General features: G+C 35.8%; 1 protein-coding gene across 2 annotated transcripts in view; it reads left to right on the top strand.

Annotated features, from left to right (window-relative positions):
- Nucleotides 1–2340, top strand: part of LOC137497033 (platelet-activating factor acetylhydrolase-like) — a 135802-nt gene extending 133462 nt beyond the window's left edge. The window contains exon 9 of one of the 2 annotated variants that reach the window (XM_068225520.1): nucleotides 1923–2340. In XM_068225520.1, coding sequence (XP_068081621.1) covers nucleotides 1923–1999 — 77 coding nt within the window. In that variant the 3' untranslated portion in view covers nucleotides 2000–2340. The remainder of the gene's footprint in view (nucleotides 1–1922) is intronic. The other variant, XM_068225519.1, reaches the window with a different exon arrangement.
- Nucleotides 2341–19679: the final 17339 nt, after the last annotated feature.

Here is a 19679-nt window from a genome sequence, read left to right on the forward strand (position 1 = left end):
ACCTTTTCAATACTATACTATGCAATGTTTACATTACATTTCTAATCTAGGAACTAGTTTTGGCCTTGGCTGGCCATCATCAGCCTTAATACAAAACTGCACAAACACATCTAATGACAAAAACAAATGTATGAACATACACAAATGACGTAACGGTATAAAAAGCATCTGGGATGAACTATGTCAACAACATGTAAAATATATGATGAATTTAAAATAAGGCTCTAAAATCCTTAGATGCATTGCATCATGTTAAAATGTTTCATTAATGCTTCCTGTTAAAATATCTCGAAAAATGCTGAAAAGTTCCTCTCTTGGAAATTGTCAGTGGTTGAGTCAAAGACGGCACACAAAGATATGATTAAATAGCTGGCACATTCTTAGATTGTAGCTGGTGGAGATTCGCAATTCAGCGTGGTGTCCATTAAGTTAGCTTAAATAATTGATAGTAAAAAAATTAGTGAACTAAAAGGAGAGAGAGTGCTAATCAAATGGTACATGTTATATGAGACTTACCTTTCGTTGTGGCATGTGGTGCGTGGCCTACTGTTGTGTGCCTCATACTAACGGGGAGGAGTTGAGATTGGATCATGAGATTCAAAGGGAAACACGGAAAAGGAGAGGGCGGAACAAGGAGAGAGGAGAGAGCAAGGAAAGGGAAGGGGAGAGAGGGGAAGGGGATTAAGCAGGGCTGAAAGATATGGGAAAATAGATGGCTGCTGAGGATAGGTGCTGTGAATACTGTAGTATGAAAAATTGAATCACGACTTTTTGTTTTGACGTTTCTAAAATGTGAATTAGAAGGTCAAACAGGATATTTCGCTTTTCTGAAATATCATTAAGATTATAATTCGGGTTAAAATATCGATCTATATGTATGAAGCAGCTTTTTAATAATGTTAAGGAGTGGATGCTGTCCCACAGCCGAAAATCCGTTGTACTTCAGGGCATTTGTATTGAGTATTGTATATTATATTTTATATTAAAGTTCCGTCCAATGTAAGAAGAATTACAACTGTTGCAATGAATCCTGTACACTCCTGATTTTGAAAAACTATTGAACTTGTTTATGGCTGTGACGTTATGTAAGACTTCTGCATTCCTATTATTAGTTTTGAAAACTACTTTTACATTGTGTTTTTCAAAGATGTTGGTGTCTTTGTAAATTGTTCGTTGAATGTAAAAGTAGAAAAAGAGGAGTTGTTTTGTTTATCTTTTTTCAAAGTGGTTGAGGGGCGATATTTATATTTACTGATTATTCTTTCAATAAAGAAACTCTTGTATCTGTTAGATTTAGCAATATTACGGATAGTGTTCAACTCATTTTTGAGGTATCTTTTTGATATTGGAACATTGAAGGCTCGGTACACCATGCTACTGTATGCTGCTTGTTTGTGAATATGAGGGTGTGAAGAATCTTGATGGATTGTAGAGACTGTTTGGGTAAGTTTTCTGAAAATCGTATATCTTACATCATGGTGAATCCGAGATTGGACACAAAATTTAATTTTTTACACTTAACTATTATCAGCCACCCAGGCATAAATACACCACTCAATACTAGAAACATACCATTGTTAAATTTTCTAACGGCACGAGCGTTCACTTCTTAAAATCTGTGTATGGGCTACAATTATGAGTCTTTGATCACACTTCATTTCTGTGAAAACAGCACATCCATAGCACATTCCTTTTCAGAAATATTTCGGGTGCAAGTTTCAGGTGATTCACCCTGAATATAACCGCATACTGTAAACAACTTATTCGTGATAATATTTTAATGATAAGCAAAAATATTGCAAAAATATTCTTATATCTCACCCTCTCCTTGAATTATTGGTGTTGTCCATATATATTTCAATAAGTTTGTTGCTCTTACCTTCTGCTAATTCTATGTCTAATTCAGTAATTCTGTGTTCCAGGTGTTCCTTCAGGAGGAGTTCAAGATACTTTCTTACAAAATCAAGCTCACAACATTGTTCAAGCTCTTTCAATCTAGTCTAGGGTGAATCACATTTACTTCTGTATATAAATTTATTTACTGTAATTATAGAATGTATTTTTCAAACTGAGAACGAAGGATCGTTTTTATAATAAATCATGACGAATTGATTTAAGAAACTAAAACTATGAAACAGAGTCAGTTATTGTAAAATGAGTACAATAACTTAAGGAAAAATTCCTGGATCTTAAAAATTATATAAATACCTCTACTGTAAGTAATAGAAAAGAACAAACAAGTGCAAAGCTAATCATATACTGTATAAAAGGACGGGAACACAAAATAGGACAAACAAATGACTGATCGGTATGGAAAGAAGGAGGAAAAGGGAGAAAATCTTGTCATCTTCATACACTGGTGTCTTCAAATTGATAGGCTTTCTCCTTGTCAATCCAAGGTCTTCTACATCTATATATTCTCAGCCACTGACAAGCTTCTGGCTTCTCCAGTCCTGATATGAGAACTGAAATTAGCTTGTTTGAGGGCTAGAAAGAAAGAGATGTGCATTTATTTCTCCCTCTTTCCACACTGACCTCCAATTGTGTTTGTCCTATTTTGTGTTCCTTTCCATGTTCCTATCTTCTATATATGACTAAAAATGTCCCTTGATAGATCTTCCGCAGACAAATAAGATCCAGAAAATATGTCCTAAAAATCATTGGAGAAATTATACGAGGAGTTACATCACAAGCAAAAAAAACTGTTCTTGATAATTCCCAGACAGACATTCTGTATGCCAGATACATCCATATATATATAATCGTAGTACAGTATTTAAAACTACTAATGCTTTTCTACAGGTTGACAGTGTGGTGCAGATGGTTAGGAGCCTTTTGTTACAGGATTTAATCCCAGCGCATTTGACTGACATTCAAGAGAGTTTAAATGCAAGGGACTTAACACCAATATATTAGCTGGAGGGATGAAAAATTTGTTTCAGATATTAAACTCTTGCTTTCACATTATTCCCTTTATTTAGGACATTCCTTCCTGTGAGCACTTAAGAGTTTTCTGGTCTCTTTTGTATGAATCAATCAATTGTGATTATCTTGTTGTGACATGTTATTTTTATTGACCAATAAAATATTGTTACATGTACAACAGTGCCTATTTTATTACTCTAATTTATTTCAGGATGACTCAGAAAATGTACACACAAATATTACATGCTACACACCACATATTAATATAAAACAAATGTAAAAAATGAAATGACTGTAAAATTACCTCTCTGGTACATCAATACTTCCTTATTATGTTACAGTACAAAAATTATGTACCAATTAATAATAACAATAATAATAATCATCAAAAGCGGGGTAGCGGCCTTTCAGAAGTTGCAAGGGTGGCATTCTAGATTATTTACTGATATTGTAATCTTGTTTCAAGTTACAAATATAATTAAATCATAATAATGAATCTTACAAATTAAAAAAAAAAACACAGTAAAAATATTAGAACACACATGCAAGTATGACAGATTAGAAGCCACATAAACAGGTTGGCAAACTTGACAGCTATGAAAGGGAGTGGGAAGCGGCATGGAACCCTATAAGGTAGATGGTACGTATGCATTGTGGGAAAGAAACGTAGACGATAACCACCCTCAAACTCGAAATTTAATAAACTAGCAAAACAAAGATTAAAAGGGATGAACAAAATTAAAACAAAACGTTATGGATATAAACAAACTCATTTACAAATTGAGGTAAATTTGAACTGCATCCGCAGATATGCGTTACATACGATGATAATTTCAAATTACACCTAAAAAAGGAACACAGAAGGAACTTTATATGGTTTATCAAAAGGGCTAATCCCTAGTTACTAACTTAACAGAAAAGAAAGAAATGAAAACTTAACACAGAGGCCAATTAAGTAGCTTCCATTCTAAAAACACTTCCAAAAAGGAGCATAGCTTTAACTGGTTTGAGTTAAGCTACACTGAACTACCGGAGGTAAACCTGAGGAAAAGTTATTACATGTTAGTTACAAGGTTTTCTTTTAACAAAAGGAAAAGGGAATTGCCTCCAAAAATTAAATGTATATGCTTAGCTGAAAAGTCCGAAAAACAAGAAGGAACAGTGCTTATCCCGAGGCCGGCATCCCATCATGGGTTGGATCCAGGAGTGCGACCGCTCGCAAGGGAGGTCCGAAGCGAAAAGACACAGATACAAGCTTCGCTCCCATGAAGGAGTGAGAAGCCGGAAATGGTGCAGCTACCGAAGTGACCAATCAGGCAATAGAATTTTACTCCCAACTTTCACAGTCACCAATAATAACATTTGTTATTCTGACCAGTAAGGTCTCTTCATTCTTGATGATCCACATAATTCTATTGCGTAACAGGAAGCGACTGGAAATATGCTTCTAAAAACGGCACATGTACGTACATCCTGATTCATAATTTAGATACCTGATTTTAAAACTCACAGCTACATAATACCAACAAAAATTTCACAAATGAATAATAATAAATATGTACAACCACCTTTTTTTTTTTTTCAGAATAGTTATTCTTCTTTAAAGTTCACAATTTCTTTTCTTCACTACTCCAAAAACAATATCTTATACAACATCATAAGAAAAATTTTCCAAACAATAAGTCCAATGTTCATTTCCTCAAAGGAGATATTTTATACAACATAAATTTTGAAACAACAGTCTGGTCCATGGCTAAATGGTTAGCATGCTGGCCTTTGGTCACAGGAGTCCCGGGTCAGGAATTTTAACCATAATTGGTTAACTTCACTGGCACAGGGGCTGGGTGTATGTGTCATCTTCATCATAATTTCATCCTCATCAAGACGCGTAGGTCACCTACAGGCATCAACTCAAGAGACCTGCATCTGGCGAAACGAACTTGTCCTCGGACACTCCCGGCACTAAAAGCCATACGCCATTTCATTTTTTTTAAACAACAAATGAATTTTTCCGTCTTTTCCCCACAGCTGTCCCAACTCTGGCCACTGATACGGCCTTGTAATAATACTCAACATGGCTTAGCCATGTTGATACTGCTACATGGCTGAAAGCAATGGGAAACTGCAGCCATAACTAACTCCTGAGGACATGCAGCTCTCTCTGTATGAATGATGTACTGATGATGGCTTCCTCCAGTAAAATATTCTGGAGGTAAAATAGTCCCCCATTCAGATCTCTGGGTGGGGACTACAAGAGAGGGGGGCAATCATCAGGTGGATGGATACTGACATTCTGCGAGTCAGAGCATGGAATGTTAAAAGTTTGAATCGTTGTGGAATGTTAGAGAATCTGAAAAGGGAGATGGACAGACTAAAGTTAGATGTAGTTGGAACAAGCAAAGTACGTTGCCAAGAAGAGCAGGATTTTTGGTCAGGTGACTACAGAATTATCAACACAAAATCAAACGGGAAATGCAGGAGTTGATTTAATAACGAATAAGAAAATAGGGCATTGGGTAAGCTACTATGACCAGCATAATGCAAGGATTATTGTTGTTAAGATAGACACCAAACCAATGCCCACCACAATAAGTGCAGGTCTATATGCCTACTAGTTCAGCAGATGATGAAGGATTCAAAATATATGAAGAGAGAGAAGATTCAATACAATATGTGAAAGACAACGAGAATCTACTTGTGATGGGAGACTGGAATGTGGTAGTTGGCCAAGGAAGATTTTTTTTGCTAGTGGCTTTACGTCTCACCGACACAGATAGGTCTTATGGCGACGATGGGATAGGAAAGGCCTAGAAATTATAAGGAAGTGGCCGTGGCCTTAATTAAGGTACAGCCCCAGCATTTGCCTGATGTGAAAATGGGAAACCACGGAAAACCATCTTCAGGGCTGCCGGCAGTGGGATTCGAATCCACTATCTCCCGGATGCAAGCTCACAGCCGCGCACCCCTAACCGCACGGCCAACTTGCCCGGTAGGTCAAGGAAGAGAAGCTAATACAGCAGGAGAATTCGGATTGGGACAAAGGAATGAAAGAGGAAGCCGGCTGGTTGAATTGTGCACTGATCATAATTTAGTCTTTGCTAATACTTGATTCGAACACCACAAATAATGGTTGTGAATGTGGACAAGACCTGGAGACACAGGAAGGTATGAAATAGACTTCATTATGATTAGGCAGAAATTTTGAAATAACAAATTAATTTTTCCATCTTTTAGCCACTGCTGTCCCAACTCTGGCCACAGATATGGCCTTGTAATAATACTCAACATAGCTTAGCTGTGTTGATACTGGTACACAGTGGACGGTTAATGCACAAAATCTTCATGAATAACGACCTAAACTGCATACCAAACTCATGGTGTACAAAGCTGTTGTCATTTCCACACTGCTGTATGGCTGTGAAACTTAGACACTCTCTTGCCGTGATATCAAAAAACATGAGCGCTTCCACCAACAGAAAATGAGATTCATCTTGAATATTAAGTGACCAACACAGCACTTCTCGACATAGCACAGCTAAATAGCATTGAGGCAACAGTCATCGCTCATCAACTGAGATGGTTAGGCCACGTTCACTGCAAAGGTGATACCAGGCTTCCCCGCCAAATTCTTTGCGGTGAATTTTGCTCTGGCAGTAGACCTCATGGAGCCCCTCTTAAGCATTTTAAGGATCAGATGAAACACATCATGAAGACAACTGGTATAGATATACAGATATGGGAAGAATATGCTGTGGACTAGTCACTGTGGCGGAACACTACATCCACCGCTGTCAACTTGTTTGAAAGAGAACGCCGCAGACATCAAGAGGCCAAGCGACAAGCAGGAAAACTCTGTCAATTACGACCCCGCCCTCTCTTTCCATTCAGTGAGACTTGTGTGGGTGTATGTTTTATGCCAGGATTGGTCTGTTTAGTCATCGCAAACACATCCATAAACTGAGTTGAACTGGTCAATTTACAAGTGATAAGCTTTAACAGCTTCATTTCAAGTAATACTAATCCCGTATTGACTATAATCAATCAATGGATATTCAAGATAAACTTAAATATTATAATTACAATATATTCAATACAATATATAATTTAATTATATCTAGGACATGTTTCGTCCCCTAAGGGACATCATCAGCTAATAATAAATTAACATTAATATATCAGAAATAAATATTAAAATTGGAAAGACACATTAAAATTTTTGACAATTTAAAACAAGATCTTCAAATTTTGTTAAAATTGTAAGTCATAAGACAGGTAAAACAGTTAAATTGTCCATATTTCACTTGTTGATGTTCTTGGAAAATACCAGTTTTGCTTATAAAATCTTAAAATATCATTTGTTGTAAATAGCACACTTGATTTGTATCACTTGGTGAAAGATTTGTTGAAACTTAATAAGCATTCCTTAGATGGTATACCAAAATTTAAATGCTTCAGAATTTAAAGTCAGATTGGGGCCATGATGGTAAAGTTCTGTGTGGTAATGGATATAATTTTATCTGAAATAAAATAAAAAATAATATAAGTGTAAGTAACGTGAAATGGAAGATGAAATAAATATAACGTAATGTAATAAAATCATATTACTTACTCCTTATTATTGGCCCCGATGTGCGGAGAAGGACTTACTTCTACCGAGGTAAGTGTGCATCTGTTTTAAAACAAGTACTGGTAGTTGCTACACTGAGCGGGGAGTGTGGAGGGGAAGTAGAAGAGTGTGTTCTAAATTGGACAACCTGAGTGTCACCGAGCGTGTGACGTGTTAGAGTCTGACGTTTCTTCCTAACTTTCGCTTTTAATAGTTCTTCATATAAAATGTAATACTTCTCAGAAAGCTCATTGATATTATTTGTTAGAATGTTTCTCTAGTCCAGATAAATGTAGATTTCCTCATATATGTTTAATAAATGGCCTTTATTTACGGTTTTCAGTATTTTGAGGTCATTATCTATGTTTGTAAACATGTGATTGGAGTCGGTCATGTGTTCGCTCATGGCCGAGTATCTGTTGTATTTCTTGGCTCTGGTGTGTTCCTGATATCTTATAATGAAGTTCCTACCTGTTTGTCCTATGTAACTTTTTAAACAACTAGCACATTTCAGTTTATAAACACCCGAATTTTGGAATTTATTATTATTATTATTATTATTAACGATATGAGTGTTATAAAACAATTTCGAGTTTGTGTTGTTAGTCCTAAAAGCGATTTTTAAATTACGTTTTTTGAATAGATTCGTAATACTATATATTTTACTGCTATTATATGTAAATACGGCAAATTTCTTATTCTCTTTTTCTTTTTGTTCTTGTATTAATGTTGTCTTAGGCTTACTTTTTACTTTATTTATAATCCTGTTTACAAACTCTTTATTATAGCCATTCTTGTATGCTAAATGGTATATAGTATTAATTTCTTTTTTTAAATCCTGGGTTGAAAGCAGAATATTAAAAGCTCTGTAAATCATGCTAAAGAAGCCGGCTCTTTTATGAGCTCCCTGTCTTATGACTTACAATTTTAACAAAATTTTAAGATCTTATTTTAAATAGTCAAAAATTTTAATGTGTCTTTCCAATTTTAATATTTATTTCTGATATATTAAATTTATTATTAGCTGATGATGTCCCTTAGGGGACGAAACATGTCCTAGATATAATAAATTATATATTGTATTGAATAGGCAGACCGCTTAATTATAATATTTAAGTTTATCTTGAATATTCATTGACTGGTCAATTTATGCAGGAAGTAGTTATATATACTCGGATTGAGTTACAGTCAATGATGGATTAGGCAGAGATTCTCAAATCAGGTATTGGATTGCAAGATCTTCCCAGGAGGCGACGCGGACTCGACCACAACTTGGTGGTCATGAAATGCCATTTGAAGTTGAAGAAATTGAAGATCGGATGAAATACAAGAAGATGGGATCTATATAAGCTGAAAGAAAAGAGTGTGAAGGATTATTTCAAAGAATATATTGCACAAGGACTAAATGAAAAAGCTGAAGGAAACAACAGCTTAAGAGTGGACAGTTGTAAAGAATGAGATCAGTAGGGCTGCTGAAGAAAGGTTAGGTAAGAAAGGTAAGATCAAGTAAGAATCAGTGCAAAACTCGGGAGATATTAGTAGCTTAGTATAAACGGTGAAAATACAAGAATGCAAAAAATTAGGGGGGGCAGAAAAGAATACAGTTGGTTAAAGAATGAAGCAGATAGAAAGTGCAGGATAGGTAAGGAAGAATGGCTGAAAGAGAATTGCAAGAATGTTAAATGTTGTATGGTTGTAGGAAAAGTAGATACTGCATATAGGAAAATCCAGAAAACCTTTGGATAGGAAAACTAGGTGTATGAATATTAAGAGTGTAGATGGAAAACCACTTCTAGGGAAAGAACACAAGACAGTAAGATGGCAGGAACATATTCAACAATTGAATGAAGGGAAAGAAGTAAATGATCAGGTTCTGGAACAAAAAGAGGCTGCTGATGCTGCTGAAATGGGAGACCCAATTTTGAGCACAATTCGACAGAGCTTTGAGAGATCTAAATGGGAACAATGAAACCTTAATTGATGGCATAACCTCTGAATTAGAGACTGCTGTAGGAGAAACCAGCATGGCAAGGTTTCTCCATTTAGTGTGTAAGAGTACGATACAGGAGAAGTGCCATCCGATTTTAGAGAGAATGTTGTTATACCTATTCCCAAGAAAACAAGTGCTGACAAGTGTGAAATATACCACACCATTAGTTTAACATCTCAGGCTTAAAATTTTAACACATATTATTTAAAGAAGAATGGAAACACAAGTTGAAGCTGAGTTGGGAGATCAGTTTGGCTGCTGAAGATATCTAGGAACACGTAAAGTAATTATCACTTTACTTCTGATCTTAGAGGACAGAATCTAGACATAGATCTAGGAAAGGCATTTGATAATGTTGATCGGACCAAGCTATTTGAGATTCTGAAGGTGATCGGGATCAGATATCATGAAAGGAGAATTATCTACAATCTGTACAAAAATCAGTCTGCAGTGATAGAAACCAAAGGATGAGGAAAAGAAGCAGCAATCCAGAAAGGAGTGAGCCAAGGCTGCAGTTTGAACCCTCTCCTTTTGAATGTACATACAGAACAGGCAGAAAAGGAAATCAAAGAGGAATTTGGAAAAGGAATCACAATCCAAGGAGAGGAAATTAAAACTCTGATATTTGGCGATGATATTATTTTATCTGAGGCCGCAGAAGATCTGGAAAAATTGCTGAATGGTATGGACATAGTCTTGGAGAGGGAGTACACGATGAAAATAAATAAATCCAAAACAAAAGTAATGGCATGCAGTCAAATGAAGTCAGGTGATTCAGGAAATATTAGATTAGGAAATGAACTATTAAAAGAAGTAGATGAATATTATTGATGATGATGCTTGTTGTTTAAAGGGGGATAACATCTAGGTCATCAGCCCTTAATGGTACGAAATGAGACGAAATGTAATGACAATTTAAAAGTCCAAAATTCATCCACTGACCAGTATTCAAAACATGATGATGAAGAATGAATGAATGAATAAATAAATATGAATTTAAAATAATCAGCAGATCCAACTCACAATACTGAAAGTTAAAATAATTCCAAACTCAATCCTCTGACTAGAATTCAAGGAGACGGTGATGAACAATGATTATGAAAAAACTATCAGTGGATCCGACCCACACTGCCCCACCTTCCCAGAAACTATTGTAAAATAGTATTACTGACGAAAGGACTGCATCCAAAGCACAATCCTGAATCGATGTTGCTTGTTCTCTAAAGGGGTCCAAAATCCAGGTCAACGGTCTTATTGTACCTATCGCTAGTAAAGTATTTCTCATGTTGCGGTACTAATCAAAAGTAGTGTAGACTCACAGTGTTCCACAAATTATGGTATTACTCAGTATTATACGTTGCACAGGTAAAACGTAGACCTATGGTGCCACTCATATAGGGTTACCAACCGTCCGGCTTTTGCCAGACATGTCCTGCTTTTCAGTCATTTTGGTTATGTCCGGCCAGCATTTCTAATTTATCGACATTGTTCGGCATTTTTCGTTACAAGATTGCTCACTTAGGTTTCAGGCTGAAGACAGCAAGTTATTGTATCGTACATCAACTCTATGTGCTCAGGGCGCTACTTCCGAGGGTGGAAATAAGTAATACTAATATTTGATAACTCGAAGTCCAGGCATCGATCAATAATCAACGTGCTTCATTTCCACGTTTATGTTGAGAGAAACCGGAAGTGTCGAGAGCTACAGTTTACATGTGCTTGCCATATGATTTGCAGCTATTGTGTTTGGTTATCTGGTTGTCGCCGTAAATTATAGTGCGAGTATGCAGCGAGTGGAGTGAAATATTAATCTCACTGCACCCTATTACGTACCGATATATCATCTTTTCAACCTGAAAGGAGTGAATCTAAAAAAAGACAGTGTAAATTTTCAAATAAACTAAAACATAAGTATCCTTGCTTTACTCACGGACGCAGTGAAAGTGAAGTGAAATGTGCACTGTGTGATAGTTATGTTAATGTCGGATACAAAGGTGTTGGTGACTTGGAAAGACACGTTAACAGTGAAAAACACAAAAAGATGGTGAGAACTAGGTCAATATCATGTTCAATGTTATCATTTGTCACTCCCAAATATTCACCAGATGATAAAAAGGTTGAAGCCGCAGAAGCTACAACGTCATTTCATACAGTTTTCCATTACCAGTTGTACAAATCAATGGACTGCACAGCTAAATTGAATGAGTATGTTCTTAGGTTCTGAAGTAGCACAGAAACTGACCTGTGCAAGAACTAAAACAGAAGCCATAATAAATAATCTTATTGCTCCTCACTCGACAATATTATAATTGAAACTCTTAACAATAAAGTTCCATTTTTTGGCCTAGGAACAGATGCAAGCAATCATGGTGCACTAAAGTTGTTTCCAATTGTCATCCAATTCTTTGATTACAAAAGTAATGGCATTCAGATAAAAGTTCTTGATTTACAAGCATGTCCAAATGAAAGTTCTGAATGTATTTCCTCCTATACTTCAGATACTCTCAAAAAGCATAAAATTACTTCTAGATGCACTGCATTTTCTGGAGACAATGCCAATGTTAATTTTGGAGGCCTTGCACGCAGGGAAGGGAAGAATCTCTGCTCTCAAAAAAGACTTGAATGAAAACATAGTAGGTGTTGGATGTCCTGCTCACATTCTACATAACTGTTTGCAACATGGAGCTGATGCTCTTCCTGTTGATATTGAGTCTGTAGTGATGAAAATTTTCAACTTCTTTCATATATATGCAGTGCGCACTCAGGAACTGAAAGACTTTTGTGAATTTGTTGATGTAAATTATCTGCAGCTCTTAAATCATTCTAAGACTAGGTGGTTAACATTGTATCCAGCAGTTGAAAGAATCCTGCAATTGTTCCCAGCTCTGAAATCCTACTTTCTTTCTCAGGGTAGGAAGTCAGTGCCTTCATCAATTAGAACTTCAACTTCAACTTTGGATAAAGATACAACACTAGACTAACAATGGTCTTTTTTTTTTTTTTTAAATAACTTCCTTGAAAATGACTTTTCAGAGCTCTTTAGCTTCTTTCCTCAACCATGCACATTTTTCACTATAAAATTTTGTCACTTGAAAAGGAACATAATTCAGTTGTAGAAGTGCTTGAACTATTAGAATCTGTCCAATCTTCAATGAAAGGCAGACTTGAAGGTCAATTCATTCCCCTTAAAGTCAGACAGATGTTAAATACATTTTCAGAACATGGTTTGGATAAAGAATGCAAAGTGTTTATGGAGAATGTATCTTGTTTCTATGAAACCTGCACTGAGTACTTGGATAAATGGATGCATCCTATAGAGGAATTCAAGTGTTTCAAATGGTTGAAACTTCAAAACATTAAAGACCTCAGCTTTGACGATATTGTACCATGTATTCAGTACTTACAGTCAAAAGGTGTAGAAATAGATGATTCAAAATTATTCGACCAGTTCTGCAACGTAAGGGCTTATTCTAAAACTTCACCTTTGGATAAAGATACAACACTAGACCAACAATGGTCTGTTCTTTTTAATAAGTGCCAGAACATTGAGGTATTTTCTGAACTTTTGAACATTTGCCAGTTTTTCTTTGCCATACCAGACAGCAATGTCTCCACTGAACGTGTGTTTTCATTCATAAATGCTCAATGGACAAAGGAAAGGAACCGTTTGTTGGTAGAATCAGTGAAAGGAATGTTACTTGTAAAGTTCAATTTCAAAGATGTGTCGTGTGAAGAATTTTATAAATATGTACTTCAAGAAAATAACTCACGTCTTCTTTCAAAAGTAGGTTCTGTTGAAAAATACAGCTTCAAGGAAATGAACTGCAGCAAGGACTGATCATTAAGTAAGGTATTTACTTTGGTAAAAAGTTGTGTGTAATATATGTATAATTTTGTTATCGATTGAAATTGTCAGGCATTTTTCTTAAATGTCCTGCTTTTTGCTAAGCAATGTCCTGCATTTGGAAATTTTCAGTTGGTAACCCTACACTCATAAGCAATGCAAACCCACGGTCTTCCTCACATGGGTGCATTAATCACAGGCGCTGGTATTCCTGTGGTGTTCCTCACATAGTAGGTACCAATCACAGCCAATGCAGACCCATGGTGTCACTCATATAGCGATACTAACCACAGGCAATCCCCAGACCCATGATCTTTCTCACATAATGGTACTAATCACAGGCAACGTAAACCCATGGTGTTTCGCATACAGTGGTACTAATCACAGGTACTGTAAACCCACAGTTAACTACTCTCTGCTGCTACTAATCTCAAACATATTGTGTACCTAACATAGTGGTACTACTCGCAAGTAAAGGCGACCCATGGTGTTCCCAGCATGCTGGTACTAATCACAAGCAGTTTCATGGTTCTAATTCAATCATCTCTTGGTCTCCCCTTTTGGTCACTTCTTACAACAGGCAGGGAACACCATAGGTGTATTCTTTGCCTGGGTCCCCACCCACACGAGGAATGAATATTGTTACTAGGGTAGTAGAATAACTAATATTGGCAGAAGTAAAGATGACATAAAATGCAGACTAGCAAAAGGAAGGAAGGCCTTTCTTAAGAAAAGATATTTCCTCAATTCAAACATTGATACAGGAATTAGAATGATGTTTTTGAAGACTTTCATATGGGGCATTGCATTATATAGAAATGAAACATGGATAATAACTAGCTCATAAAGAAAGAGAATGGAAGCTTTTGAAATGTATAAAAAAAGGAATGTTGAAGGTGAGATAGGTGGATCGAATCATGAATGAAGAGAGATTGAATCGAACTAGTGAGAGGAGAATGATTTGGCAAAATTTGACCAGAAGAAGAAATAGAATGATAGGACACATCTTAACGATCACTGCTGCTCCAACATGACTTTCAGTTTTTGAACTGTCCCACAGCATGAAATTATCTGGCTGGGAAAAAAAATACATTTTCGACTAACCTATTTCCTTTATAAAGAGCATTATTTTAAGTTCTTGACTATTCGAAGAATACCTGACCACATAGCTTTTAAAGCTGTGTGTGGTATATCTTATCTCTACAGCTGTGTAAACATTGTGCCCCTTACTGATCCTTCCGTCTCACACTGTCAGTTGTCTGCAGTGTGATCTGATGAATCTATGGAACTAGTCACTGTGTTAAGATATTTGTAGTTTTAAAAATGGATCTTGCAGAGGAAGGTATGTACATTTTAAATATATACAGTTAGATTATTATTAATTGTTAATTTTGGTTCTTTCTCATGCATTCTGTGGTCTAAAATTTTGTTTAAATATGAACATATCTTCTTTAACGAGACCTACAAAAGAACCATCATCTCTCTCCGCTTTGACTTTTATATATGTAATAGGTGTGTATCCATATTACATGAATGCAAAATATTATGATTCGCAAAAGAGTAGTTAATGTTATTGTCTTTACGTCCCACTAAGTACTTTTTTGGTTTTCAGAGACACCATGGTGCCGGAATTTAGCCTCGCAGGAGTTCTTTTACATGCCAGTAAATCTACCAACACGAGGCTTACGTATTTGAGCACCTTCAAATACCACCAGACTGAGTCAGAACTGAACCTGCCAGTGCCTCAACCGTCTGAGCCACTCAGCCCGGTGCAAAAGAGTAGAACTGACGTCTTAAAATTATCTTTCTGAAGCTGGTCCATTAATTTCAAGAATAGATCTCTTTGAGGTATGGAAAAATTCCACTAAAGCAGAACACATAATGAAGATGGTGTCATGCGTACTTCAGCTTTACAATTTGAAGGATGTGGATGAAAAATTATGAAAGAAATAAAAAATTTCATGTTGAAAATGTCCTCTAAATTTAATGAAAGGTGGTTAAGAATCAGTAAACGCCTTTTCTTCATTTGAACGAGAACATCATTTTTGGCTTGATGTTGATGTTAATGAAAAGTTTCCACAGAAACTATATACTGTAGTATGTTTCAAGGAAGAAAATCTGGAGGTTTAAGCCTACCAAGTTCAAGTAGGGGTAGGCCAAAGATGGATTTTCAAGAGGCGGATAAGAGATGTAAAAAGTGAAAAGGGAAGGAACTAAGTTCTCTGTAAATTTTGTTAGCAGCCGAAATGTCTGCAGGTTTAGTGAAAGAACTACCAAATGCATCTCCGTCTCGTGCAACAAAAATTTAAAAATTCAGGAAATTGTACTAGAATCAGCTAGAGCAGAACACCCCAGAGAAAACACTGGCACTTTTCATTTCTGCATGGTTGACTGTACAGCAGTACGTATATACAGTAGACATATACAAGAATGCGAGAGCAGGGCACAATTTCAGTGAATGAAGTTTGCGCGGAAATCCAACTTCAGGCAATACTAGATCACACTATTAGTTGTTTGGTGAAAGTGCAAGAAGATGTTTTAACTGCCACTTTTCCATCATTGAATGGTGTTTCGTTTACACTTGTAAGTAAATGGGGGGGGCAACAGTAGTGCAGGACATAGTCAATATAAGCAGCCCTTCCAACATGAAACCTGAAATGATGAATATTTATTCATCATATTCTTTGTCCCAATACAATTTATATCTAATTCTGAGGACAGAAAAACAGTATGGTAAAATCCTAATACATCATCACCCAGGCTCTGTCGCCCTATTAAGGTTTAATTTGCTGAAGAATTGACTGCACTAATAAATGAAGAGATAAAAAAAGATTGAGAACCAGAATGCATGTGTGCAGCCTTCTGTAATAAATACTGGCACTGACAAAATCTTAGTTACTCATTCACTTTTGAGTACAATGATAGATGGCAAAGTCTGTAATGCAGTAACAGACGATGCAGCACAGAAATGCTGAGTGGAGCAAGTCCCAAAGAAATGAATTCAATAAGCTGCCAAAGCAGAAAAGTAGATATGGAAACGTATTCCTTCGGAATATCTTCCTTACATACCTGAATTAGTTCTTTCAAGTGATTGCTCCATATCAGTTACCGTTGAAATGTAAAATGTGGCAAATTAGAGGGACCAAAGGAAAAGCTGTTGTCAAAGAAAGGAAAAGTGAAATTCAAAAGGAATTTAAGAGAAAGATTGGAGTTGACATAGATAAATCAAAGCCTGGTTTTGGGATATTTAATGATGAGAACATGGCCAAACGATTCTTCTGAGATGCAGAAGTAAGTGCCGAAATAGCTGAAATTGAAGTAAGCCTGATCCACAGGTTTCACATTATATTGCAAACCATAACTTGTGGATTTGAAATTAATATAAGGGCATTCAAGGAATGTCTGGATACTGCATGGAAACTATAATTATGTTGAACTGTATCCATAGTTCTACATGCCAGCTAGCATCCACAATTTTTAGTGCAAGGTCCTGAAATAATTTCTTTGTCGATTACGTTATAGTAGAAACATGTCTCAAGTACTAACAAATAAGGATATTCTTTCATGATTATTTGTAACTTCTGATCACTTAATTTCTAGCCTCTGGAAACCTGCTAGTAAAGGAGTAATTGCATTGCAACAGGAAGCAATCAGCTTGCTTTCCTGTCCTCCACCTGAATCCCATACCGATTCTGACACTGAATCAGATTTATTATGTTAATTTGTAGGAATATATTCACTGTTCCTGATTGGTTTTCTCAGTCTGTTCATTCTATATTCTTCTTCTTCTTCTTCTTTTGAAACCACATTGAATCACTTTGAGGGTTGACCCTTTGATTTGTCAATTTCTTGGTAGGAACTGTCCAAGCCTTGTGGTCCTCCCTGTACTTCTTCATACGTGTTGATATTTTTGCCCTTTCTTGTGTGGAGAATATTCTAGTTGGGATTTTCCTCTTTGTAAATGTAAAGTGGAAATTCATATTTTTCAAATGTTGTGTTTACTTTTCTCTTATCCATAGTGTCATCTGGTGTAAGGCCAATTTGTTTCAAATCCTCCCTAATTTTTTTTATCCATCTGCATCCAGTTGTAGTATTTTATGAAGCAAGATTGTACTGCACTAGCTGTTTCAGAAGTCACAAATCTGGCATTCTCAGGATGTGGCCAAAGTACCCTAGTCTTTTCTTGTGCATGGTATCAGTAATGGGTTCAAATTTCTGATATACAACATTGTTAGGTACTATTAGCCATTGCCCATCCTTTTTTTTTTAGCTTTTATTAATAAAAGTGCTTCCAATTCTTCTTTCGATCTTCTCTAATCTGCCAGTTTTGGATTGTTTGTAGATGAAATAATGCTTCTGCGTTCATTCTCTATTACAATACTGATATTATTATTATTATTATTATTATACTCACTGTTTATATGAGTATATTTCATTAACCCTAAACTGGGTGCGCTGGTGAATTTCGTTCACCAACCTGCGTATTTCATCTGTACTTGTTAGTTCCTAAGAGCTACAGCCGTCGCGCTGCTAGTACCTTCCGGCAAAGTCTTATCGATACTCTCAGTGTAGCGGTACCTGTTCAGGAAATTGTACGTGTCACACTATTTGACCGTGACTCGCACGTGCCGTCATTTGGTGAACTTTCTTTACCACACGCCTGGAAATGTAAGTAAAATTGTACCTTAAACGTTCTTGGAGTTTCATTATTTTAAAATGTAGACTACAGAGTAAACAAAAGTAACTATCTATTTTTATTGTAGGGCGAAGTTTGTGAAGGATGAAGACATACAAATGCAGTTACAGGAATTATCTGATGAGGAGGAAGGATCTGAGAGAGCTAAAGTTTATGATTTTTCTGATGGTGAAAATGAAGTGGTAAATTATTCAGACATTGATCAGGATAGTGAGAGTGAACGAGAAGGTGATGTAGGCGTAGTTGGTGTCGATGAACACGACGAACTAGGGCCTTTTTTTTTTTTGGGAAAGACAAAACAATGTGGTGTACCACTAGCTTGTCAAGGGCTATCTCTAGGATTGAAAAATCTTTCGTTTCAACTCATGAATAAGTGATTGGTTGAACGAGCTAAGATAGGAACACTGCCTCTGGATATCCAAGCAGTGTTATCCCCATACCATCACGAAGAAACATTAGAAGAAACAAATTGCCATCAAAGAGAGGACGATGCATTCACTGTGAGTGGAAACAAAATCAAGTCACCACAATGAAGTGTAATCATTGTCATAACTTTGTGTGTGAAGCACACTCTAAAAGATGCATTAGATGTGTAAGCTGTGAGAATAATGATAATGATTAATGAAGATTGTTAGAAGTGTTTCATTAAAAGTTCTCATGAGTTAAGTATTCATCTGTTTCAATTTTATTTTCAGTCTTCTACCCATGAACATTTTAACCTTTTATTATTATATTTATGTACTGTCACTTGTAATTTGTGTTGTAATTATTATGTCTAAGGATTATAAAGCACATAAGGAGTAACAATAACAGTCGTGTAAGAGTTAGTACTTGTTAACCAGTTGCTAAGACTAAGAAAAATGAACTTTAGGGTTAATGTAATTTATAACATTAAAAATTTACTAAGTTTAAAATGTGTACTTTGTGATAAATCTATGATTTGTAACTAATTTGTCATTGTTTTAACTTGAATTTTATATGTATCAAGGGATTACTTATTTCGAGTATAACAAAAACATTTATTCTTTTTAAAATTAGCAAAAAGATTTTTCAAAGTGTCAGTTCAAAATAACATTTTATCATTTTATAAATGTTTTCTGAATGAGCAATAAATTCAAATAAATTAAGACTTGGCTGCAATTATTTTAGTTTAGCACTGTAACTTATAACTAGAGTCCGGGTAAATAGTCCCTTTATGATATCTTAAACATTTTGTTATTGATCCATATTCCTATTTGATCTCTAATATTTCATACATTTAACAGGAATACACTGAAGTTTCAGTTCATTGCTTCTATTCAGTAAGCTAAGTAAGCTAAGGGGACTTTGTTCTTGGTCCCTACATATAAAGTTTCCCATTTTATTCAATCTTCCCCTAATCAAAAAAAAAAAACTTATTAGCACGTAATGCACTATATTTAATGTAACAGTAATTATGTAATTACAAATGGAAATGGAAGAAGTTTGTTTATAAATTTGAAAATGTAGTTTTGTCCAGCTAGAATGCTGAAATTTCACACTGTGTGTCCATGCAGGGGTAGACCACAGTATAAATATGACAAATAGATTTTTTTTAACCGATCATTATTCTGTCCTGTAAGTGCCAGCCTTCTCATTT

The sequence above is a fragment of the Anabrus simplex genome, chromosome 1 (genome assembly GCF_040414725.1).
Source record: "Anabrus simplex isolate iqAnaSimp1 chromosome 1, ASM4041472v1, whole genome shotgun sequence".
NCBI lineage: Eukaryota > Metazoa > Arthropoda > Insecta > Orthoptera > Tettigoniidae > Anabrus > Anabrus simplex.